This window comes from Odontesthes bonariensis, chromosome 20 (genome assembly GCF_027942865.1).
Source record: "Odontesthes bonariensis isolate fOdoBon6 chromosome 20, fOdoBon6.hap1, whole genome shotgun sequence".
Lineage (NCBI taxonomy): Eukaryota > Metazoa > Chordata > Actinopteri > Atheriniformes > Atherinopsidae > Odontesthes > Odontesthes bonariensis.
Window position 1 is genome coordinate 18,216,354 of NC_134525.1, and position 17,386 is coordinate 18,233,739.

Genomic DNA, 17,386 nt, shown 5'->3' on the forward strand with positions numbered 1-17,386 from the left:
CCACAGCGCAAGGCACAAAGCATCATACGTTGCTAGTGACAACCATGACACAAAAGTTGTCACTGGAGGCTAAAGAACTCTGCTAACATGAAGCTCAAGGCAAGGTTTTACATATAAATTAGGAATTGGTTTTTAAAACTGACAAGTTGACTCTTGTTGATTTTAGAAAATCTTTCATTAATCTGTGAGCCCCTATGTAAGGAAAAAGTTTCCCAACAGCAAACGTTAGCGATCAAGTTCTAACTGGCCTTGACTGTTAGCTCGTTGAGCCTTGCTTGCGAGCAAACCCGTGACTATTTTAGCTGGATCAATGAGTATCAGCTCCAAATCAGTCGATTCATGAGATACAACTAGCCCTAAATAAAAGCAGAGCCCCGGACATGAGAGTGAAAGCCCTCGCCGACATGCCTGCCTTTCTGACAAACCGCCACTAGATGTCAGTGCGTTCCTTGCAGTCAGTCGATGTCTTCTAGGACTAAACCATATGTCAGAGGGGTGGTTGTACTTTAACAAGCGTAATAAGCACACCAAGACTTGCATCAAGTCTTAATTTATTGGTCTCTATCTTTTTATTTTAATGTTATAAAAGCACTTATGTCATATTAGTGACATATCAACAGTGGTTTTATGTAACAGTAAGACAAAGGGCCTTTTTGGTTCCATTTCCGTGTATTGGTATCGTTCACTGTCATGGCTTCCTGAGCGAGCAGACGTTGGGCCCTGAATATCTTAGCAGAAATATCCATTTTCTTCGTTTATTTGTGCAAACATTGGGACTGTGACGACTCTTTTGTCGTTTTCGCTTCTATAATTAACCATGGCTGGGAGCAGTACGGCTCAGAAAACATGGGAGCTATCAAACAGCATGCAGGAAGTTCAGAGCATCGATGAAATTTACAAATATGACAAAAAGCAACAACAAGAAATCCTCGCTGCGAAGCCATGGACAAAAGAGTAGGTTCAAACGTGTGATTAAGTATTTCGTTTTAGGGGGCTGTTTTTTTTAGCTAATATTTTGTGTATAGTTTGTTGTGTCGGTTATTGCTCGGCTAAAAACTAGCCTAACGTTCTGTTTGTCAACAGCAGTAGAGCAGTGTGTGTGTCGCGTTTGTTTACAAATGTGTGGATCTATTAACTTGTTTGATAGAGTTACAGATCCATGTTATTTTTTGACCCCCCCACAGTCACCACTACTTCAAGTACTGCAAAATCTCAGCTTTGGCCTTGTTGAAGATGGTGATGCATGCCAGGTCTGGTGGAAACCTGGAGGTGATGGGTCTCATGCTGGGGAAGGTGGATGGTGAAACCATGAACATTATGGACAGCTTTGCTTTGCCCGTGGAGGGGACAGAAACCAGAGTGAACGCCCAGGCGGCAGCATATGAATACATGGCTGCCTACATTGAAAATGCTAAACAGGTAGGACACTGACGTCCACTCATACACATTATAGGCAAAGGAGAAACAAAGCTCTACATCCACATTATCTTAACACTTTTCTGTGGATGTAATGGACAGCACAGCAGTATGATTTCTTAAATTATTTTCTCCTGCTTTTGATAGAGACATTCTAGAAAAAAATGTGTTTTTATGATGTTGGGAGGGTGTCGTAGATTTATTTGAACTGTCTTTATGCACCTCCATTAGTCCCCCCATGCCTGGAATGATAAAACAAACTAAACAATGGATAAATCAAAAAAGTTTGTATAGGAGCCCTTCCTGGACTCAAAAAAAGATTGGTTGAGGTGCTCTTTGGATAGGGAAAAACTGAAGATGCAGAAACTGAAGGAAATCCAAGGCACTCTCCTTTGGAGAAAGTTAAAAAGCCTTTGGGGTCTTTTTAATGTCTAGTATGACCAAGCCATCACAATAAAGGCTTTTTAACTTTCTCCAAAGGAGAGTGCCTTGGATTTCCTTCAGTTTCTGCAATGGATAAATCAAGACAGATTTCACAGTGGACTGGGGAGAACAAATTCAATAATCTCACAGCCCAGGGAAATAAACTGTTCCTAAGTCTGGTGCTGCATCAGCAGATACTTTTGTCACTTACCTGACTGGGTTGTCAACACGCTGTGGCTGGAGTCTTGAGTTCTGAGGGCTCACCTCACCGATGCCACTGTTGCTCGCTAGATGGAAGCTAAAGCTTTTAAAGCAACCGCCCGTCTTTTCTGTCTCAGGTCATCCTGCGTTCATTTGTGATGTTTCCAGATAAAATGCTTTCTGTTGCTCATTTTGAAAATTTGGAGTTTAGCTTCTTGTTTGATTTCTTTAAGAAATAGAAAGAATTTTTCAGCCTTTTTCACCATGACAGTTTATCTGTGATATTGATTCCTAGGAATCTAAAACTGGTTAAACCTGCTCTACCATAGCTCCACTGATGTAAACAGGAGTGTGTATCTTTGTCTCCTTTCTCCAAAAACCAACAATTAGCGCGTTGGTTTTAAAGATGCATAGAAGTAGGTTTGTGGGGTTTTTTTCAATCGAGATCTGTGTCATACATAAACCTTTTGTCATTTTATTGAGATTTCACGACACGTATAAAATTCAGTGATCCAACTTTCTTGTGTCCCACCCCGGCCCCAAACATCTTGTTCTGTTATTTTGTAATGAATTGCCGTGATGCTCGAATGATTTTACAAAGGGAGATCATTTTCTAATACTTCACCTTTTGTCTCTGTTTAGATTTAAATAATATAGTCACAGAAGGAGAAAAATAATTTCCTATTATTGTAATCTGACAGGTTGGCCGGCTGGAGAATGCTATTGGCTGGTACCACAGTCACCCAGGCTATGGGTGCTGGCTCTCAGGCATTGATGTCAGCACTCAGATGCTCAACCAGCAGTTTCAGGAGCCTTTTGTGGCTGTTGTGGTAAGACAAAATCAAGCGCTTTCACCAAGATTTTTAATTTCCAGCTGTTTAAAGGATAACCATGAAAAAAAATGTATATATATATATATATATATATATATATATGTTTTAAGTATAATACACATTTATGTATATGCATGTGAATGATGTATGAGTTGTAGTTTTCTGTGTTGTTCTGATGAATATTTTGCTATTGCAACCATATATGCTATCTACGCTTCATTTGGTTCAGTGGTGCTTGGATGCCAGGGGCGTCGAGTAATTAAGTGTGTCATTTCAGCGCTCTGACAGCCACAGCAAAAGGCTCTTGGTGGCCATATTTGAGTGGTCCCTGGAGAATTGTTTGACCTCTGACATTGTTTTCCTGTTCTACTGTATCTTGCTTCCTGCAGATCGACCCCACTCGCACTATTTCTGCAGGGAAAGTCAACCTTGGTGCCTTTAGAACGTACCCAAAGGTAGAGCCAAGAGTGATCTTTGTGTTTCTATGTACATTTTAAATGGTGTTATTGATATAAACTTTGTGGATGACTTTTATATATTAGTTTTTAAATTCAGGTTTTGCTTAAATATATATTTTTCACACAGTATAATGCAGATCCTGTAATTTTTTATTTACTTCACATTTTTTCCTCTCTGGATTTTCAGGGTTACAAACCTCCAGATGAGGGACCGTCTGAATATCAGACAATCCCTCTGAACAAGATAGAAGACTTCGGTGTGCACTGTAAACAGTGAGTAATTCTAGATATTACAATGTTCTTTAACATGCTTTGCTTGCCACTGTCTGACCCTTTAATTGTGGCTCAAGTTTTTTTCTGTGATTTTATCCCATTTAGGTATTACGCCTTGGAGGTAACATACTTCAAATCCTCCCTCGATAGAAAGCTCCTCGAACTCCTTTGGAATAAGTATTGGGTTAATACCTTGAGTTCCTCGAGCCTCCTCACGGTATGTAAGCAACTTCAAAAATCTGAATGTTCACTAATTGTTTGACAGTTTGATGTATGGTTAATTATTACACTATAACTCATTCAGACATATGGTCACCCGCTTGTGATGTTGTGATTAATTGCTGCTTATTAGCTCAGCCTCCTTGTTTATTGACTCTAATAATAAGCTGTATGTGAACGTTTTAACAAAAGGAGATTAGTACTAAAGTTGGACTCGACGCCAGTGAGATGTTCCTTTCCCCTGCAGTTCATTCTAAAGATTGAAAGCCCCCTCGTGTGAATTTGCGTTGTGGTCTCAGTTGCTCTGTCTCGAGTTTGACTCAAAAGTCTAAATAAACATCAGGCTTATCCAAACAGTTAGCTTTTTGGCATTCAGGGTGAAGATGAATTGACTAGATGTCAAGAACGAGCTGCTCCGCGGGTGACGAGCTTTGTCAGTTGCTACACTGTCACACTAGTCGGAGGCCCCTCATGTCATTGTGTTTTAATTACCTTTTCTACAATAAACACAGCCTCACCTTAAGCAAACTCCACTGACTTCTTTTCCTTCACCACAGCTCGGAAAGTGTCCGTACGGCTCGTTAAGACACATTTGTTGCCATTCTTCAAAAAAAAAAAAAAATGTGGGGTGGAAAATCTTCAAATGGCTTTTGTTGGCAAATTGCGCGTGAATTGTTTCCTCTGTGTGTGCGTCGGTCAGAACTCGGACTACACCACAGGCCAGGTGTTTGACCTGTCGGAGAAGCTGGAGCAGTCGGAGGCCCAGCTGGGTAGAGGCAGCTTCATGCTCGGCCTGGACACACACGACAGGAAGTCTGAGGACAAACTGGCCAAAGCGACACGAGACAGGTGGATGTTTTATGGGTTTTTTTTTGTTCTTGATGTTAGAAATAAATTCCATTTATTTTTGGACACTTGTTTCCTTTGTGTTTTGTATAATTCTGGTATCTTCTGCCAGTATATTCATATTGTTACATATATTATATTTAATGCTCTAAAAAAAAAAAAGTGGCTGATGGTACAAGATTGAGCTATTTTAATCACATTTTGTCAGGTTGAGATGTAACATATTTGCCAACTAAATTGATTTGTTGACAAGTATATTCATTTAATTTTAACTGTATCACATGTTTTTACTGAGGTTTCATGGATGAGCCAAAGTTTTTTAAATGTCTGCCATTGTCCAAGCGTTTTTGCCACAATGTGACTGATTTCATTTGTATTGTCTTGACAATCGACAGTCGATTATCCAAACGGTTCATTGTTGATTTTTGCGTCAATTGGGTTCTGAATTTATCTCAAACACTTTGGATTTATCTGCACTCTTATGCCTTTTAAGACCTTTTGGATTTACAAGCTATGAGATTTATAGCTTAAAAAATCTGGCATCGTTTATTTAGTTTTGTTTGTCCATTTGAATATGCAGCATCCGAATGAAGCACACAAATAAGAAATATCTTTTTAGGAAAAATCTCTGCGAGCACGTCTTCACTGATGTAGACGTCATATCTCTGTGCGCTTCGCCTGTTCTTCTGCGCTAATCTCCCCTTTTCGCTCTGGTTTGTTGTAGCTGCAAGACGACCATAGAGGCAATTCACGGGCTGATGTCTCAAGTCATCAAGGACAAACTCTTCAATCAAATCAACACATCTGCCAATTAAAGCCGAACACACGAAGCAGATTGGATTTCACCTGGAAGTGTTTTTTTTCTTGTGCATGTCCAGCTCCTCTTTTAGGGTTTTAGGTGTATATCTAACTGCTAAGAGTAGCATTTCTTTTGGAGTGATTTTGTTTTTCTTTTCTTTTTATCCTAGAAGTGGCTCCGAAATGCAGTAATACGTGCAAGAAAAATAAAAATCAAAACGCACCGTGTGTGGGTATTTCATACATTTTAAACAAAATTCTATGCATGTTATTTTGATGTTCAGATGGTGTAGCAAATAGTAAATTGGATTAGATGGATATTTCTCTATAGATACTCAGTCTAATACACACAGTGTAGATTCTCAGTGCCCAAAGCACTCAGGCAGACTTTTGCCCTTTTGCGGTTTGGCTGCTTTTGTGCACACAACCCTCTGCAGTCACATTTAACACAAACGCAGCACCGGTCAGTCACTCGAGTGTAGCCTGTCATAGCATTACATAATGGAACAACAAACCCAAGCTTCTGCACAGGCTCAGCGGGAATCAACTGCCTTGTGTGGGACGTCTCTGCGGAGTCACTCCCCGCACAGTTTGGCTCTTGCTGACACACACTCTGGCGGAGTGTTGAGCTCGGCAGGTTGTGGTGTGGCAGTGATGCAGCGCAGAGACAGAGGCCGTGCACACAGGAGTCTATTCACCCCACGTACCTGCTCTGCATCGAAGCAGACCCTCGCCAAGTCTGCCTTTTCTTTTTTTTTTTAAACTGACAGCTGCTTTGGCCTGGGTTTGTGTCATGTCTTGTTTTTATGGTATTGTAATGGCTCAATGTATATTTTTACTGTCATGTATTGCAGAGGAGAGAATCCCAGCGGGACAGTGGAGGTGCCTGTTTTTCCTCACATGCACCAGCTTTGGCACCACTTCTTATAATGATTTTCCTTAACCATTATTTAAGCCATGTCTTCAAACTTGAGGGTTTTTAGTATAGAAGAGTAGGAAGAAGAATCTTGTAAGGTTATATTTTAATGTAATTGAGGAATCTTAAAATAGTTGAATAAGGATTTCTGCAAAGTCAACTAAATGGCTTGTTTTTGCCAAATATTTAAATGCATTACATGGATGACTGTCTGAGGGCTGAGGAACTATTTAAAATATGCACTTCTAAAATAGTTTTAGGGTGATTTTTGAATCAGTGAAACATATTGAACTCGTTGGATATGTAAATACAGTGATTATCACCAGATGGACATTTGTATGCATGACTAAAGATGTAATACAAAAATATATGCAAATTCTCATCATGTCAAATTGTGGGCAGCCAAAAGTCCGCTGCCCCTATTTTTTAACCCCTTTTTTAGAAAAACATTTCACAGTTTTCCAGCTCCAAAGTCTGTCCCCACGTGGGTGATTTGACTGCTGAGAGAGCAGTAGAATGATCAGAACGATTAATAGCTGTGACTGACTTATTGACACACACTGGTCCTATACCTCAGCTCAAATAACCCAGCTAAGATCTAGAGATGTTTAATTTGTCAGGGGTTAAGCCCACAAGCAGGGCACCGTGCGTGAAAGTTGAACCAGCTCAAAAAATACGGAGGTACCGCACTTCCTCCCCACCATATGCGCCTGCATAAGTGGAGGCAAGGCACTACCGCACAGGAAACTCAGGTCGTGACATGATGTAGATTAACAATGCAGGGGTCACTGGATGTGGTGGGGTCCTGACTTGGTATGTTGTCTAAAAAGACAATCTCCGTCATGTATAAAATCAGGGAATATTTACGTTGGAAAAAAAATTGGTTAATATGTCAAATACATATTACACCCCACCCCAACACACACACACACACACACAATTACTAGAATAATTAAACCGAATTAAGTTGATTCAGTTTTGTAAAAATAATTAACGTCTGTCTTATCATTCTTCGTGCTTTCATTTAAATTCGAATTATACCGTTGAAATGCAAACAAAGTAGAGATGTAATGAGCTTTGTAACAGCTTGTCCATTTTATTGGCTCTTACTTACTTACTTCCGCTTTGACGGTGTTTCACCAAATTCGGTGACCTTTCAGATTCAGTGGGCGACGCGCTCGCTCTCCGTTGTTTCCATGGCGACCAAGCAACGATCTCAAACAAAACAGGCCAACTCACAATTTGGTTTACAACTTCTGCGAGACGTTGACGTTGCTGGGCGTCTTAATAATTGTTGGTGGCGACGAAAGGTATGAAAAAAAAGAAAGATTGGATATTTTTGCACACGTCCAAATTCCCCACTTCATGGAGGAACTACGAGTTAAATGTTAGTGCTGCGACAGCTAAAGGCTAAGCTAGGTCTGAATTTCGTTTGAATATATGGAGATGGTGCTGGCGCTTTTGTAACTCACTTCGGCCGACACACTTTTTTGTAACTCTGGACCTCATTCACCTTTCCTTTTGGTACTATCTTCGCTGTGTAATTCACATCCTTCACGTACAGTACAGCAATCAGCTGAGAGTGTCGCACTTTATTTGACAGTGATAAACTGCTTTCCTCTTGTCCCTGGAAACCAAAGTCCCGGGGGTGTAATAATTCAGTTAGTCGACTGCTTCTGTCCATAGTTCTGCTCCGGATGATCGATCAGCGTCTCCTCTCCTCTATAACCTCAGCCTGATACCTTAAGATCAAGTGTGGAAAATACCTTCTGTCACTCCTTTTTTGCCCCCAGCAAACACTCGCAACTCCACGTGCCCTCACTCGTGCCAGACACCCACATTAAAATAAACAAATTATGCAAATATGATTTATATTGGTGTATCGTCCAGATTTGTTTTTTGTTTCCTGTTGTAGCAATTGTGTGTTTTATGCCTTTTGTCTCATTTTGGGCATTTATTGTTTAACCATAATTTGTCCTTTTGTTGTGATTTGTTTTATAAGACCAGCATTTTGGTTTCTAATATTTGTCTGATTCTTGATGATCAAGTTTTATTTTGTTCCCTTTTGTATCAGTTTTGGTGTTTTGCATATATTTGTAGCCATTTTATATGTGGTAATTCTGCATCTTTTTTTTTTGTCTCTTTATCTTTAATTGTTGCAAGTTGGTCTCTTTTTACATCTCTTCATTGACATCTATTGAATGTTGAATTTGACTTGATTTTGGTGTCTCTTTTGCTTGGTTTTTGTCTCTTTCTGGAATACATATTGTGTTTCTGGGATTAGACGAGTGCCGGACCGGACTTTGTAGGCCCTTGAGCCAGTTCAGGAACCTCTCTGCGGCCATACACACTGGCAGCTGTTTATTTACCAGGCACAGAGGTGATATATGATCAAGTCTATTTTTCAAAAATTCTGTATGAGCAGTCAAAGTGCAAAATTTAATACTTGTCTGGTCAAGCTCATATAAAAGGCCCCTTGGGGATCTAGAGGAAGCTCAGACTGCATAAGGAAGTGATTACAACACAAACTGAGTGGTTTTTCTAAGTGTTGAGGGTTTACCCCCCTTTAAAATAATTTTAGTTACAAATTGATTGTTTTAGCCAAATTAAGGTCTGTTTTTTATTGTTATTATTTTCCATAAATGTTTAAGTAATATGCCCGTTCAAAGGAATTTTTCTGCACCTTATTTCCGGTAACATCTGTATTTTTCTCCCACGAGCAGACAGCCCAAGTCGCTGAATGCTTGGCTTAAGCTGAAAAAGATTCTTTCTCTGAGGCAGAGTCTGTGACGAGCCATCATGGTCCGTCTGACCGTGGAACTGATAGCTAAATTCAGAAAGCACTTCAAGAAGAAAAGGGGCCTCTCGTTACCAGAGTATCTCAAGACCCTCACCCACCTGCACCTTTCCAGCAAGAATATTGAAGACATTGTGAGTAGCCAGCGTCCTCGCTTGTGCTGTATCACTGTTTGTTTCCAAATGCTCCTTTTAAGTTAACCTTTTTTTCCCCTCATCTCTTTCAGGGAGATATTTCCATCTGCGGAAACCTCTCGGTTCTTTACCTGTATGATAATCAAATCCCATACATTTGCAACCTTGGCTTTGCCTCCAACCTCACCCATCTGTACATGCAGAAGAACAACATCACGCACATAGATAATCTCTACAATCTGCCCAAACTCTCCAAACTGTGAGTAGACTATTTGGTTTTCTGTGCTGTGTTAATCGCTTGATGTTTAAGGAACGTGTGAACGTGAGTGTGTGTGGTTTTTCTGCTCTGTAGGTATCTGGGTGGAAACAAAATCGCAGTGGTAGAGGGTTTGGAGCAGCTTCGTGAGCTCAAGGAGCTTCATTTGGAGAATCAAAGGCTGGCGCCGGGGGAGAAGTTGCTCTTTGACTCCAGGACGCTCCTCTCACTCGCTGTATGACCCATTTTTCACACTTTTCAGCACAGAAATAGCTTGAGAAAAAAACAAAACCTTCCACACACCCGAGCAATGTGATCCTCCTTCATTTATGGAGCGTCTTTAAGGAATCAAAACATAAAAGGAAAGCTTAATTCTCCCTTTTCTTGATCAAAGATATGAGTGGTGAATCCTCTGGTGGGTAATCACATCCAGCGTAAGAGTTCTCCGACTCCTCAGACGTGTTTGATCGGTGTAAACGCGGTATTGTGCAGTGTTTGATGATTTCAAAGAGGCCTCTGTTGCTCCCTGCTCAGACAACTCAATTTAGTCGGTTGACTTTGTTTACTGACCAGGCCGAATGTAAACAAGCCAACAAGCTTCAAGCGCCTTGTTTGTTTGGATAAATGAAAGAAATTGCCATGTAGATTCAAAGAGTTCCAGCTTTTTTATAAATGCACCATTATGGTGTATAAACACTAAGTGCATATTTAGCAGAGAAATCTCATTTAGATGTATAATGCAGCTGGATCACAAGCAAAGATAAAGTGTGAACGCTGACATAACAGAGCTGTAAATGTGCTGGGAGGCTGTTATCACAAAGAAAAGCTCTGACAAATATGATTATGTCGATGGTTTCTGGGTGCAAATTTACACTAATTTCTTTGTAATGTGTTCTGTGTCTGTATCAGAAATATGACTTAACTGTCAGGTTTGATCCTTTTTCATTTGACCACAAAAGCACGTGTCTACTATTGTATTTGTAATATGTCATGAGTGACTGTAACATGAACTCCTCTCTCTCTTCATTGACATGAATTCTTTGCCCAGGAATCTCTTTGTGTCCTGAATGTTAACAGCAACAACATTGATGATATCAGGGACCTGTCGGTGCTGAAGGAGCTCCGACATCTTTCTGCTGCCGATAATAAATTGCACCGCATTGAGGTGAGCATACGTTTATTTAGGACTTATCAGGTGTCTCTGAAAAAGCTTCCGCCGAAGACAGGAGAAGAAGAAACCGATCCCGTTTGACTGTGCGGTCAAAGCCAATCCGACCGCATCACTGGAGCCATGCACGACACGTCATATTAAAACCAACAGGCCATCCATTAGCCGATCGGGTCGTCATTAACATTGCGCTGCAGCTTTCTGCAGTGGCGTGTGAAATGATATGGAGAACGGGGTTGTAAAAGAACCAAATCCCACAAATCCTGCCAGAGGTTCCCAGTCTCCACGACGCGCACGGGGTCAGAATTATTCAACAAATCAGCGAGCTGTTCCCCTGAGACTTGTCTCACTGACAGCTTTAAGCAAGCACAAGTTTCTCTCTTTCCTTGGGAGGTTGTTTTTTTTTCTCCCTCACTGGCTCAGGATCCTCAGTTTGATATCCTAAACCAGCAGCAGATCACTTAATGTAAGATTCATCTGTTGCGGAGACGGGATAAGAGCTCGCAAACCGCTCATGGTTCAAGCTGCCTTTTGTGTGAATTGGTTTATGACCTGAAAAGGGTGATAGCTTCATTTTTACATCACGTTTAAAGCACTTGATAATTGACTTCTTTGCTGCTGCGGCCACCTCCTCAACTCAAATCATTTTCTTTCGAGACAGATGATGCAGGTAATTGTTACGCACGTGTCATTTTTAGCGGATATCTTCTATAATTTATACAACCCGTCTGCCACTATTGATTCCGCAAAGACAGCTCTCTAAAGGATCAATTTCTTCTTCTGCACCATTCGGTTGGAATCCAGGAGGGACATTATGGATTTTTAAAATAGATTATGACAGGCAGTCAGCCGGGGTGACAAATGGGCAGCATCTTCGGAGGCTGTTATCCGCGCGCAGGGCAGAGAGGACAGCGGAATCGAAGCTCTGGTCAAATACAGGTTCAGAACTGGCCCATCATTAGTGCAAGCGAGAAAGCCAGCCAAGCTCAGTGAGTATTCGGCCCCTGCTGCTCTCCACGCCCCCGCGTGGGGGGCAATTTGGCGCGGGGCTCCTCTTCAGTGAGGGCCTTCTGAGTGACGGCCCTGACACGATCATTTATCAAAGCCTGGGAGCGCGTGGTGCTCAGGGGTCCCCTCTGAACTGATTGCAGCTCGAGCTGGAAAAGTGGAAGCGCTTTGGCCAAGACAGGAAGGCAATGAACAATCAGAGCGTGTCCAGAGAGTATTCATATTTCCAAGCTTGGATTAATGTGCCTTTAGATAAACATACAACTCCAGGCAACTCGCTGTAGGAGCCAGCCGCACTCTGCCCCAGGAGAAAACTCATAGTTACATGACACCGGCGACACTGTTTATTAAAACAGACTGATGTGTTGTTTATGCGCCTTCTATTGGCCTTGTACTTCACATTAACCTCCCCTTAAACCACGTCTTTGAAGGCTTCCCTTATGTATGACTCTGATTAGTGGTAAATGCGCACTGTGTGTGTTCACGGCAGAGTTAGTTATTTCTTGTTTAGTTACTGAGAAAGAAACTTAGTGACACCGCGCTGCCGTTTGAACCGCAGTGGCGGTTAAAGCGCAACAGGTCAAAGTTGATGTTTCTCGGTCTTTGCAGGAGTTGGAGGATGTGCTCGGCCTCTGGCCGCGGCTGATCCGCGTGGATTTGAGTGGGAATCCTGTGTGTAAAAGACCAAAGTACAGAGACCACCTGATCACCGTGTGCAAAAGCATTGGTAAAATATGAAACATTTATTAGCATCCTAAAACCTTAAAGAAAATCTGATGCTCACGCCTGGGTTCATATTTGAGATGAACGAGTAAAACAAAGTGCAATAAATACTCACTGTTCGCTTTACATTTGTGTTTATTCAAATACTTCATTCATCCTTAGAGACCCTCGATGGAAGGGAAATTAACGAGTTAACCAGACAGTTCCTTATTAACTGGAAAGCATCTAAAGAGGCCAATAAGAAAAGGCACAACAGACGCGTGCTGCTTGAACCACTGATCACCGTCCCTTTAAGCAGTAAGTCACTGCGCTCTGTGCTTTTATTTCATCAACTTTAATGTTGCTGCCCTCATTAACTCCACAGTCCTTAAGTTCAACCTCCCCTCCTTTTAGGTGTTATCATTTGTATGCTGCCACCTCTGTGTTGTTGCTCACTATAAAGTAAAACACAAATCGTTCTGAGGTTTCATTTTTCCGCGGCACGGATTTTGTCATTAGTCGCCCTTTTTTTCTGCGTGGTTTGGCGCACCTCCTGCGTTCCTGACTTTGTTTATGTTTCAGATGACTTTAACACGGGTCAGGGTCCACATCCTGGTCCCATCTACAGCCGAGGTGACATGCAGAGGTGGAAGCCGCGGCCGTCTCTCAGGTCCAGTATCCCACTTGAAGAAAGTTTACCTCAGCTCTGTTTAGTTAATTGACTCATTGAGGCGTGAGCGTTGCGAATGTTGGATGTTGTATCTGTACGCCTAAACTAGCTGTCACACAGAACTGATGTGCTGTAAGAAAAAATATGCAAGTTATCAATGATAATAGCAGCTTCTGTGCAAAAGGGAAGTGGTTTTGGTGACTTCTTCTTACATTTTATCTTTGTTTTATTCTTTCCATCCTTCTGCCCTCTTGTTTGATAACTGATCTCGACGGTGTCTCTTTGTGCTGTTCATAAATAACATTTATCAATTTTGTTTAAAAGAATAACTGAGTTTGCCCCCCCCCCCCCCGATCTCTTAGGACACAAAAATGGAGGATTCCTATGAGTGTACTCGGTCATTCGGCGGTGTCATCGCTCATCTGCAGTCACATAAATGCATAAGAGGAACCTTCAGGCTGCAGAAGCGTCGTCAAGTCGGCCAGAGGCCGCTGCCTTGTTTTAACACCTTGGTCATTGTGGCTGTGGATTATCTTTACATGTCCAGCAGGACAGACTGCCATCAATCAGCTGTGGTGTCCATAGCTGCAGACGTCACTGCAGTATCTTTAAGTGCTACAAATATATTTAACATGACAGCATATTCTCTAATGATTTGATTTGAAGTAGTTCCTGTTACTGAATTATTAGTCTGGGGATGGTCTAAAGAAAGTAATGCGTAAGACAGCATTATTTTCCTCTCACTTCCACAGCTGGTTGATCTCTGGTTTAGATTTTTTTTTTATGTATCTGTAGAAATAAATCATCTATAACAATTCAGTGCTCCGAGAGTCCAACATTTTCTATGACCTATGTCATTTTTCTTCCAAATGTGTCGAGTAAAACGAGTGGACTGCGAGACGCAGAGTGGCACAATCTAAATGATCATTCTGCTCTATTATTACAAGTCTTCACGATATCCAAAGCACAGCAGCACGCGCCTCTCCTCAAACAACCATGATGAATGATTCGGTCCCGTTTGTGCAGCAGGCAACGCGGGAACAATGCGGATGTTTTTACTGTCAGCGTTGTGACTAAGCGTTTAAAGTCTTGTAGGAGCCACGTGGAACCCCTAAAGATGCGGGATAATTAAGGAAACAAGCTTACTTAACCTCTTCTAACTTCGCCTTGTAATAGTGGCCCCGAGCAACACCGTTACTCCATCCTTACAAAAACAATGTTCGCAGAGAACAGAGGATATACATATTATGAATAATTCCTTTCATTAATTCGCCGACATCTCCGTTTGGAGCCCTGGAAATCAGAGTGATTAATTTGGGAGTCTCCCAAGAATTTCCTAAATGCCTGCCTGTTGATTGCAGCGCTGGAGATTATTTATTAGCTGCCCCATTGAGCTTGCTCTTCAACACGCCCTGGCAATTCGTCAAAAATGTTTTGCATATCATCTTACGCTTGTCAGTTTGTCTTCACGCGCTGTTACAAATGGCTGTTCGCTCGCCTTTATTTCTGACCACGACGAGCTCTCCCTTTTGGTGGCACTTTTGACCATATGTCTCCCCCGTTGCAAACTTTTTTGATAGGCTCGCGCTGAAGAAAGGGCTGCAGTGTCAGGTTCGCAGCCAATTAGAGAGGGATACGGCCATCGGAGTCGAGAGAGCGAAAGAGAGCTTGCCTCTGGCGTTGAAAAGCGAGGCTCTGCCGCCCTCACTGAAATAAGTTGGGGGCAAAGAGCGGTCCGCTCGGCTGTGAGGGAGTGTTATGGGCCGAGCGATTAATCACGTTGGAGTGAAATACGCGTCCAACGCTTTGCACGTCCAATAAATTAAGGGGCTCCTGAGACTTTTGCGCACACAGGTGAGGAGTTTGATGCGCGCGCGGGTGCCGCAGCGCACCGTTTTAACAGACGCGCGAAGGACAAGCTGGACGCGAAGCGGGACCTTACACCGACGTGCAGATTCTCAATCCCGAAGAAACCCTCGACGGTTCGTCTTCATGTTGCTTTTCAAGACAGCGCCTTGGAGAAACACCAGAGGTAACCGGCATATATGTGGATGTCAGCACAGCTGTCTGCGCGTCCTTTGGTCCTTTTCCCAGTTTTTGTCAGTGGACGAGCTGTAGACTTGAAATGTGTCTTATGTTTAACTTGCTGCACTGACAGAGACCATTTTCATTAATGAGCTGCTGACCACAGGCATTACGTTGTGGACACTAAAGGGATAAATAAAATCAATCACTTTAATAACAGACTGTAAGTTGAAAGTTACATTAAATAGCCTACAGAATAATGGAACGATGCAATAAACAATCCTCATCGCAACTTGAGTTGTAATAAATAAAATAGTATGAGAACAGTTGGCCAGTTTAAAATTCAATATTTCAAGATATGTTTGTTCATCTATAAATCTTCAGGTTTTTAAGTGCACCCCTATGGTTGGAGGTCAGTCGCTCCGAATGGACAGCGGTAATTGCTCCGGGGCGCTGATGGATGACAGCCCGTCTTCCAGTCCAAGCTCCAGCCCCAGTCCGGACGGCCGCCGCCACGAGCTCCATCGAGCCAAGGTGCTCCAAACCGGCGGGCTCGGCGGGAGAGGACGCCCGGCAGCGGCTAATGCAGCCCGGGAGAGGAGCCGGGTGCAAACCCTGAGAAATGCGTTCCTGGAACTCCAAAGGACTTTGCCGTCAGTGCCGCCGGATACCAAGCTGTCCAAACTCGACGTGTTGATACTGGCCACCACCTATATTGCCCATTTGACTCGAACACTACAAGAAGAAGGCACCGAGGAGGGAGAGAGCACAAAACAAACAGAGGCGTTAAACTCCCTGAAAGGTGAAGGCTACCTGCACCCAGTAAAGGTCAGTGCGAATCATCATAAAAAATTGTTTTTAATTATTTCATAATAATTTACTGCAACGACAACAAACTGATTAGACTAATTCTGTAGGCTACAATTTATCGCTGCTTTAAAAAGACAGAAATAATAAGTTTTTAAACCGTTGGTGTGAAAACTTTTCCAAAACCTGCAACGTCCTTGTTGCATGCGTCCTTTGGGGCATTTTTTAATTTTTTAAAAAAGAAGCTAAATAATTAACAATTACATTTTTGTTTTTGTTTTTACAGAAATGGCCAATGCGATCCAGATTGTACGTCGGAGCAAGCGGACAGTTCCTGAACAATCCTTCAGAGTCAGAGAACCAAGGCCCATCATCCTCCACCTCCAAGTAACAGCTTCAATCAGCTGTTCGATACCTGCCATGTTTACACGAGGCCGCGCGCTTTAATGCGGGAGCAGCACGCGCCCTGTGCAGAACAACAAATATCTCGCGAAGACCCTGCCCGCGAGAAGACGTTGTAAATTAATATATGACCTGAATTTTATTGTATAAATTTTGAAAAAAAAGCATGTTTCGCGTTTCTCTGTTGATGTTTTTGGCTTATCCTGTTCGCTTGTGCAGCTCCACACACGCCCCAGGTATGATATTAGCAGAAATTCCATGGTGGGGGGGTGACGAGGCCGTCATGCTTGAGCGTGCGCTTTGACTTGAGACATTTGCACTAAATGCATGTGTGAATAACTAAACATCGGTCATGTGAAGTGGTCTGTCAGAGAGTTGACAATGGAGGCTCTTCATCTAGTGTTCCTTTTTTTTTTACATGCATGGTTGTAAATGTGTTTGTGAATAAATTACTTGATGATGGGGGAAAAAAAGGGAATCTCCAACGGTTTTAACGAAAATGTATGAAGCTGATTTTTTCTCCCCTCTCTCTTCTTCGTGGACTTATCTGAAAAAAATAAATACGTAAAAAAGTTCATCAGCTTAGACCACATAGTGTATTATTATCAAGATTATCACTACTATTAATATTTCACTAATACAGCTGTGGTGCCTCTTAGTAAGGAAAATAATCCGGTGCTAATAAGTCTAATAACTGAAAGTTATTTTTCACCTGACTGAGGAAACACGGCGCAGATCTTTAGAAATCCAAAGGGTCAAATGTTAAATATCAAAAAAAACAAACAAAAAAAAAAAACACAACAACATAGAGAAAGATAAATGTAGGACTAATAAAGCAATAGCGCAGATGTAGTCTTATAAAAGGTTGGAATATTTTGAAGGCTACAGTTTATGACGTTATTAAATATTTTAAATCAGGCACTGCAATGGAAACTAAAGTCAAGCATGTCTGTAGGGAACAATTTGATAATATTCTACTTAGTTAAGGGCAAAGCACAGCACTTTCAAGGGGGGTGTTTGAACATTTAGGTAAG

At 42.0% G+C, this 17,386-nt stretch overlaps 3 protein-coding genes across 4 annotated transcripts; all 3 read left to right on the plus strand.

Moving 5' to 3' along the window:
* Positions 1-686: 686 nt before the first annotated feature.
* Positions 687-5,691, plus strand: cops5 (COP9 signalosome subunit 5). Its single transcript, XM_075452163.1, has 8 exons — positions 687-954; positions 1,185-1,419; positions 2,742-2,870; positions 3,263-3,328; positions 3,519-3,604; positions 3,710-3,821; positions 4,524-4,672; positions 5,394-5,691. Exons 1-8 carry the CDS (start codon positions 818-820, stop codon positions 5,482-5,484), a joined length of 1,005 nt encoding a protein of 334 aa, XP_075308278.1. The 5' UTR covers positions 687-817; the 3' UTR covers positions 5,485-5,691.
* A 93-nt stretch (positions 5,692-5,784) lies between these two features.
* Positions 5,785-13,878, plus strand: ppp1r42 (protein phosphatase 1, regulatory subunit 42). 2 transcript variants are annotated; one of them, XM_075452164.1, is made up of 9 exons: positions 5,785-8,763; positions 9,107-9,314; positions 9,407-9,573; positions 9,667-9,805; positions 10,619-10,735; positions 12,356-12,473; positions 12,632-12,766; positions 13,031-13,118; positions 13,481-13,878. In XM_075452164.1, the coding sequence occupies exons 2-9, from the start codon at positions 9,183-9,185 to the stop codon at positions 13,560-13,562; spliced, it is 978 nt and encodes a 325-aa protein (XP_075308279.1). In that variant the 5' UTR covers positions 5,785-8,763; positions 9,107-9,182; the 3' UTR covers positions 13,563-13,878. The 2 variants fall into 2 exon arrangements, with proteins under 2 accessions (XP_075308279.1, XP_075308280.1); XM_075452165.1 differs by having other exon boundaries at positions 9,165-9,314.
* A 909-nt stretch (positions 13,879-14,787) lies between these two features.
* tcf24 (transcription factor 24) lies at positions 14,788-16,693 on the plus strand. Its single transcript, XM_075452580.1, has 3 exons — positions 14,788-15,150; positions 15,528-15,971; positions 16,237-16,693. The coding sequence occupies exons 2-3, from the start codon at positions 15,546-15,548 to the stop codon at positions 16,339-16,341; spliced, it is 531 nt and encodes a 176-aa protein (XP_075308695.1). The 5' UTR covers positions 14,788-15,150; positions 15,528-15,545; the 3' UTR covers positions 16,342-16,693.
* Positions 16,694-17,386: the final 693 nt, after the last annotated feature.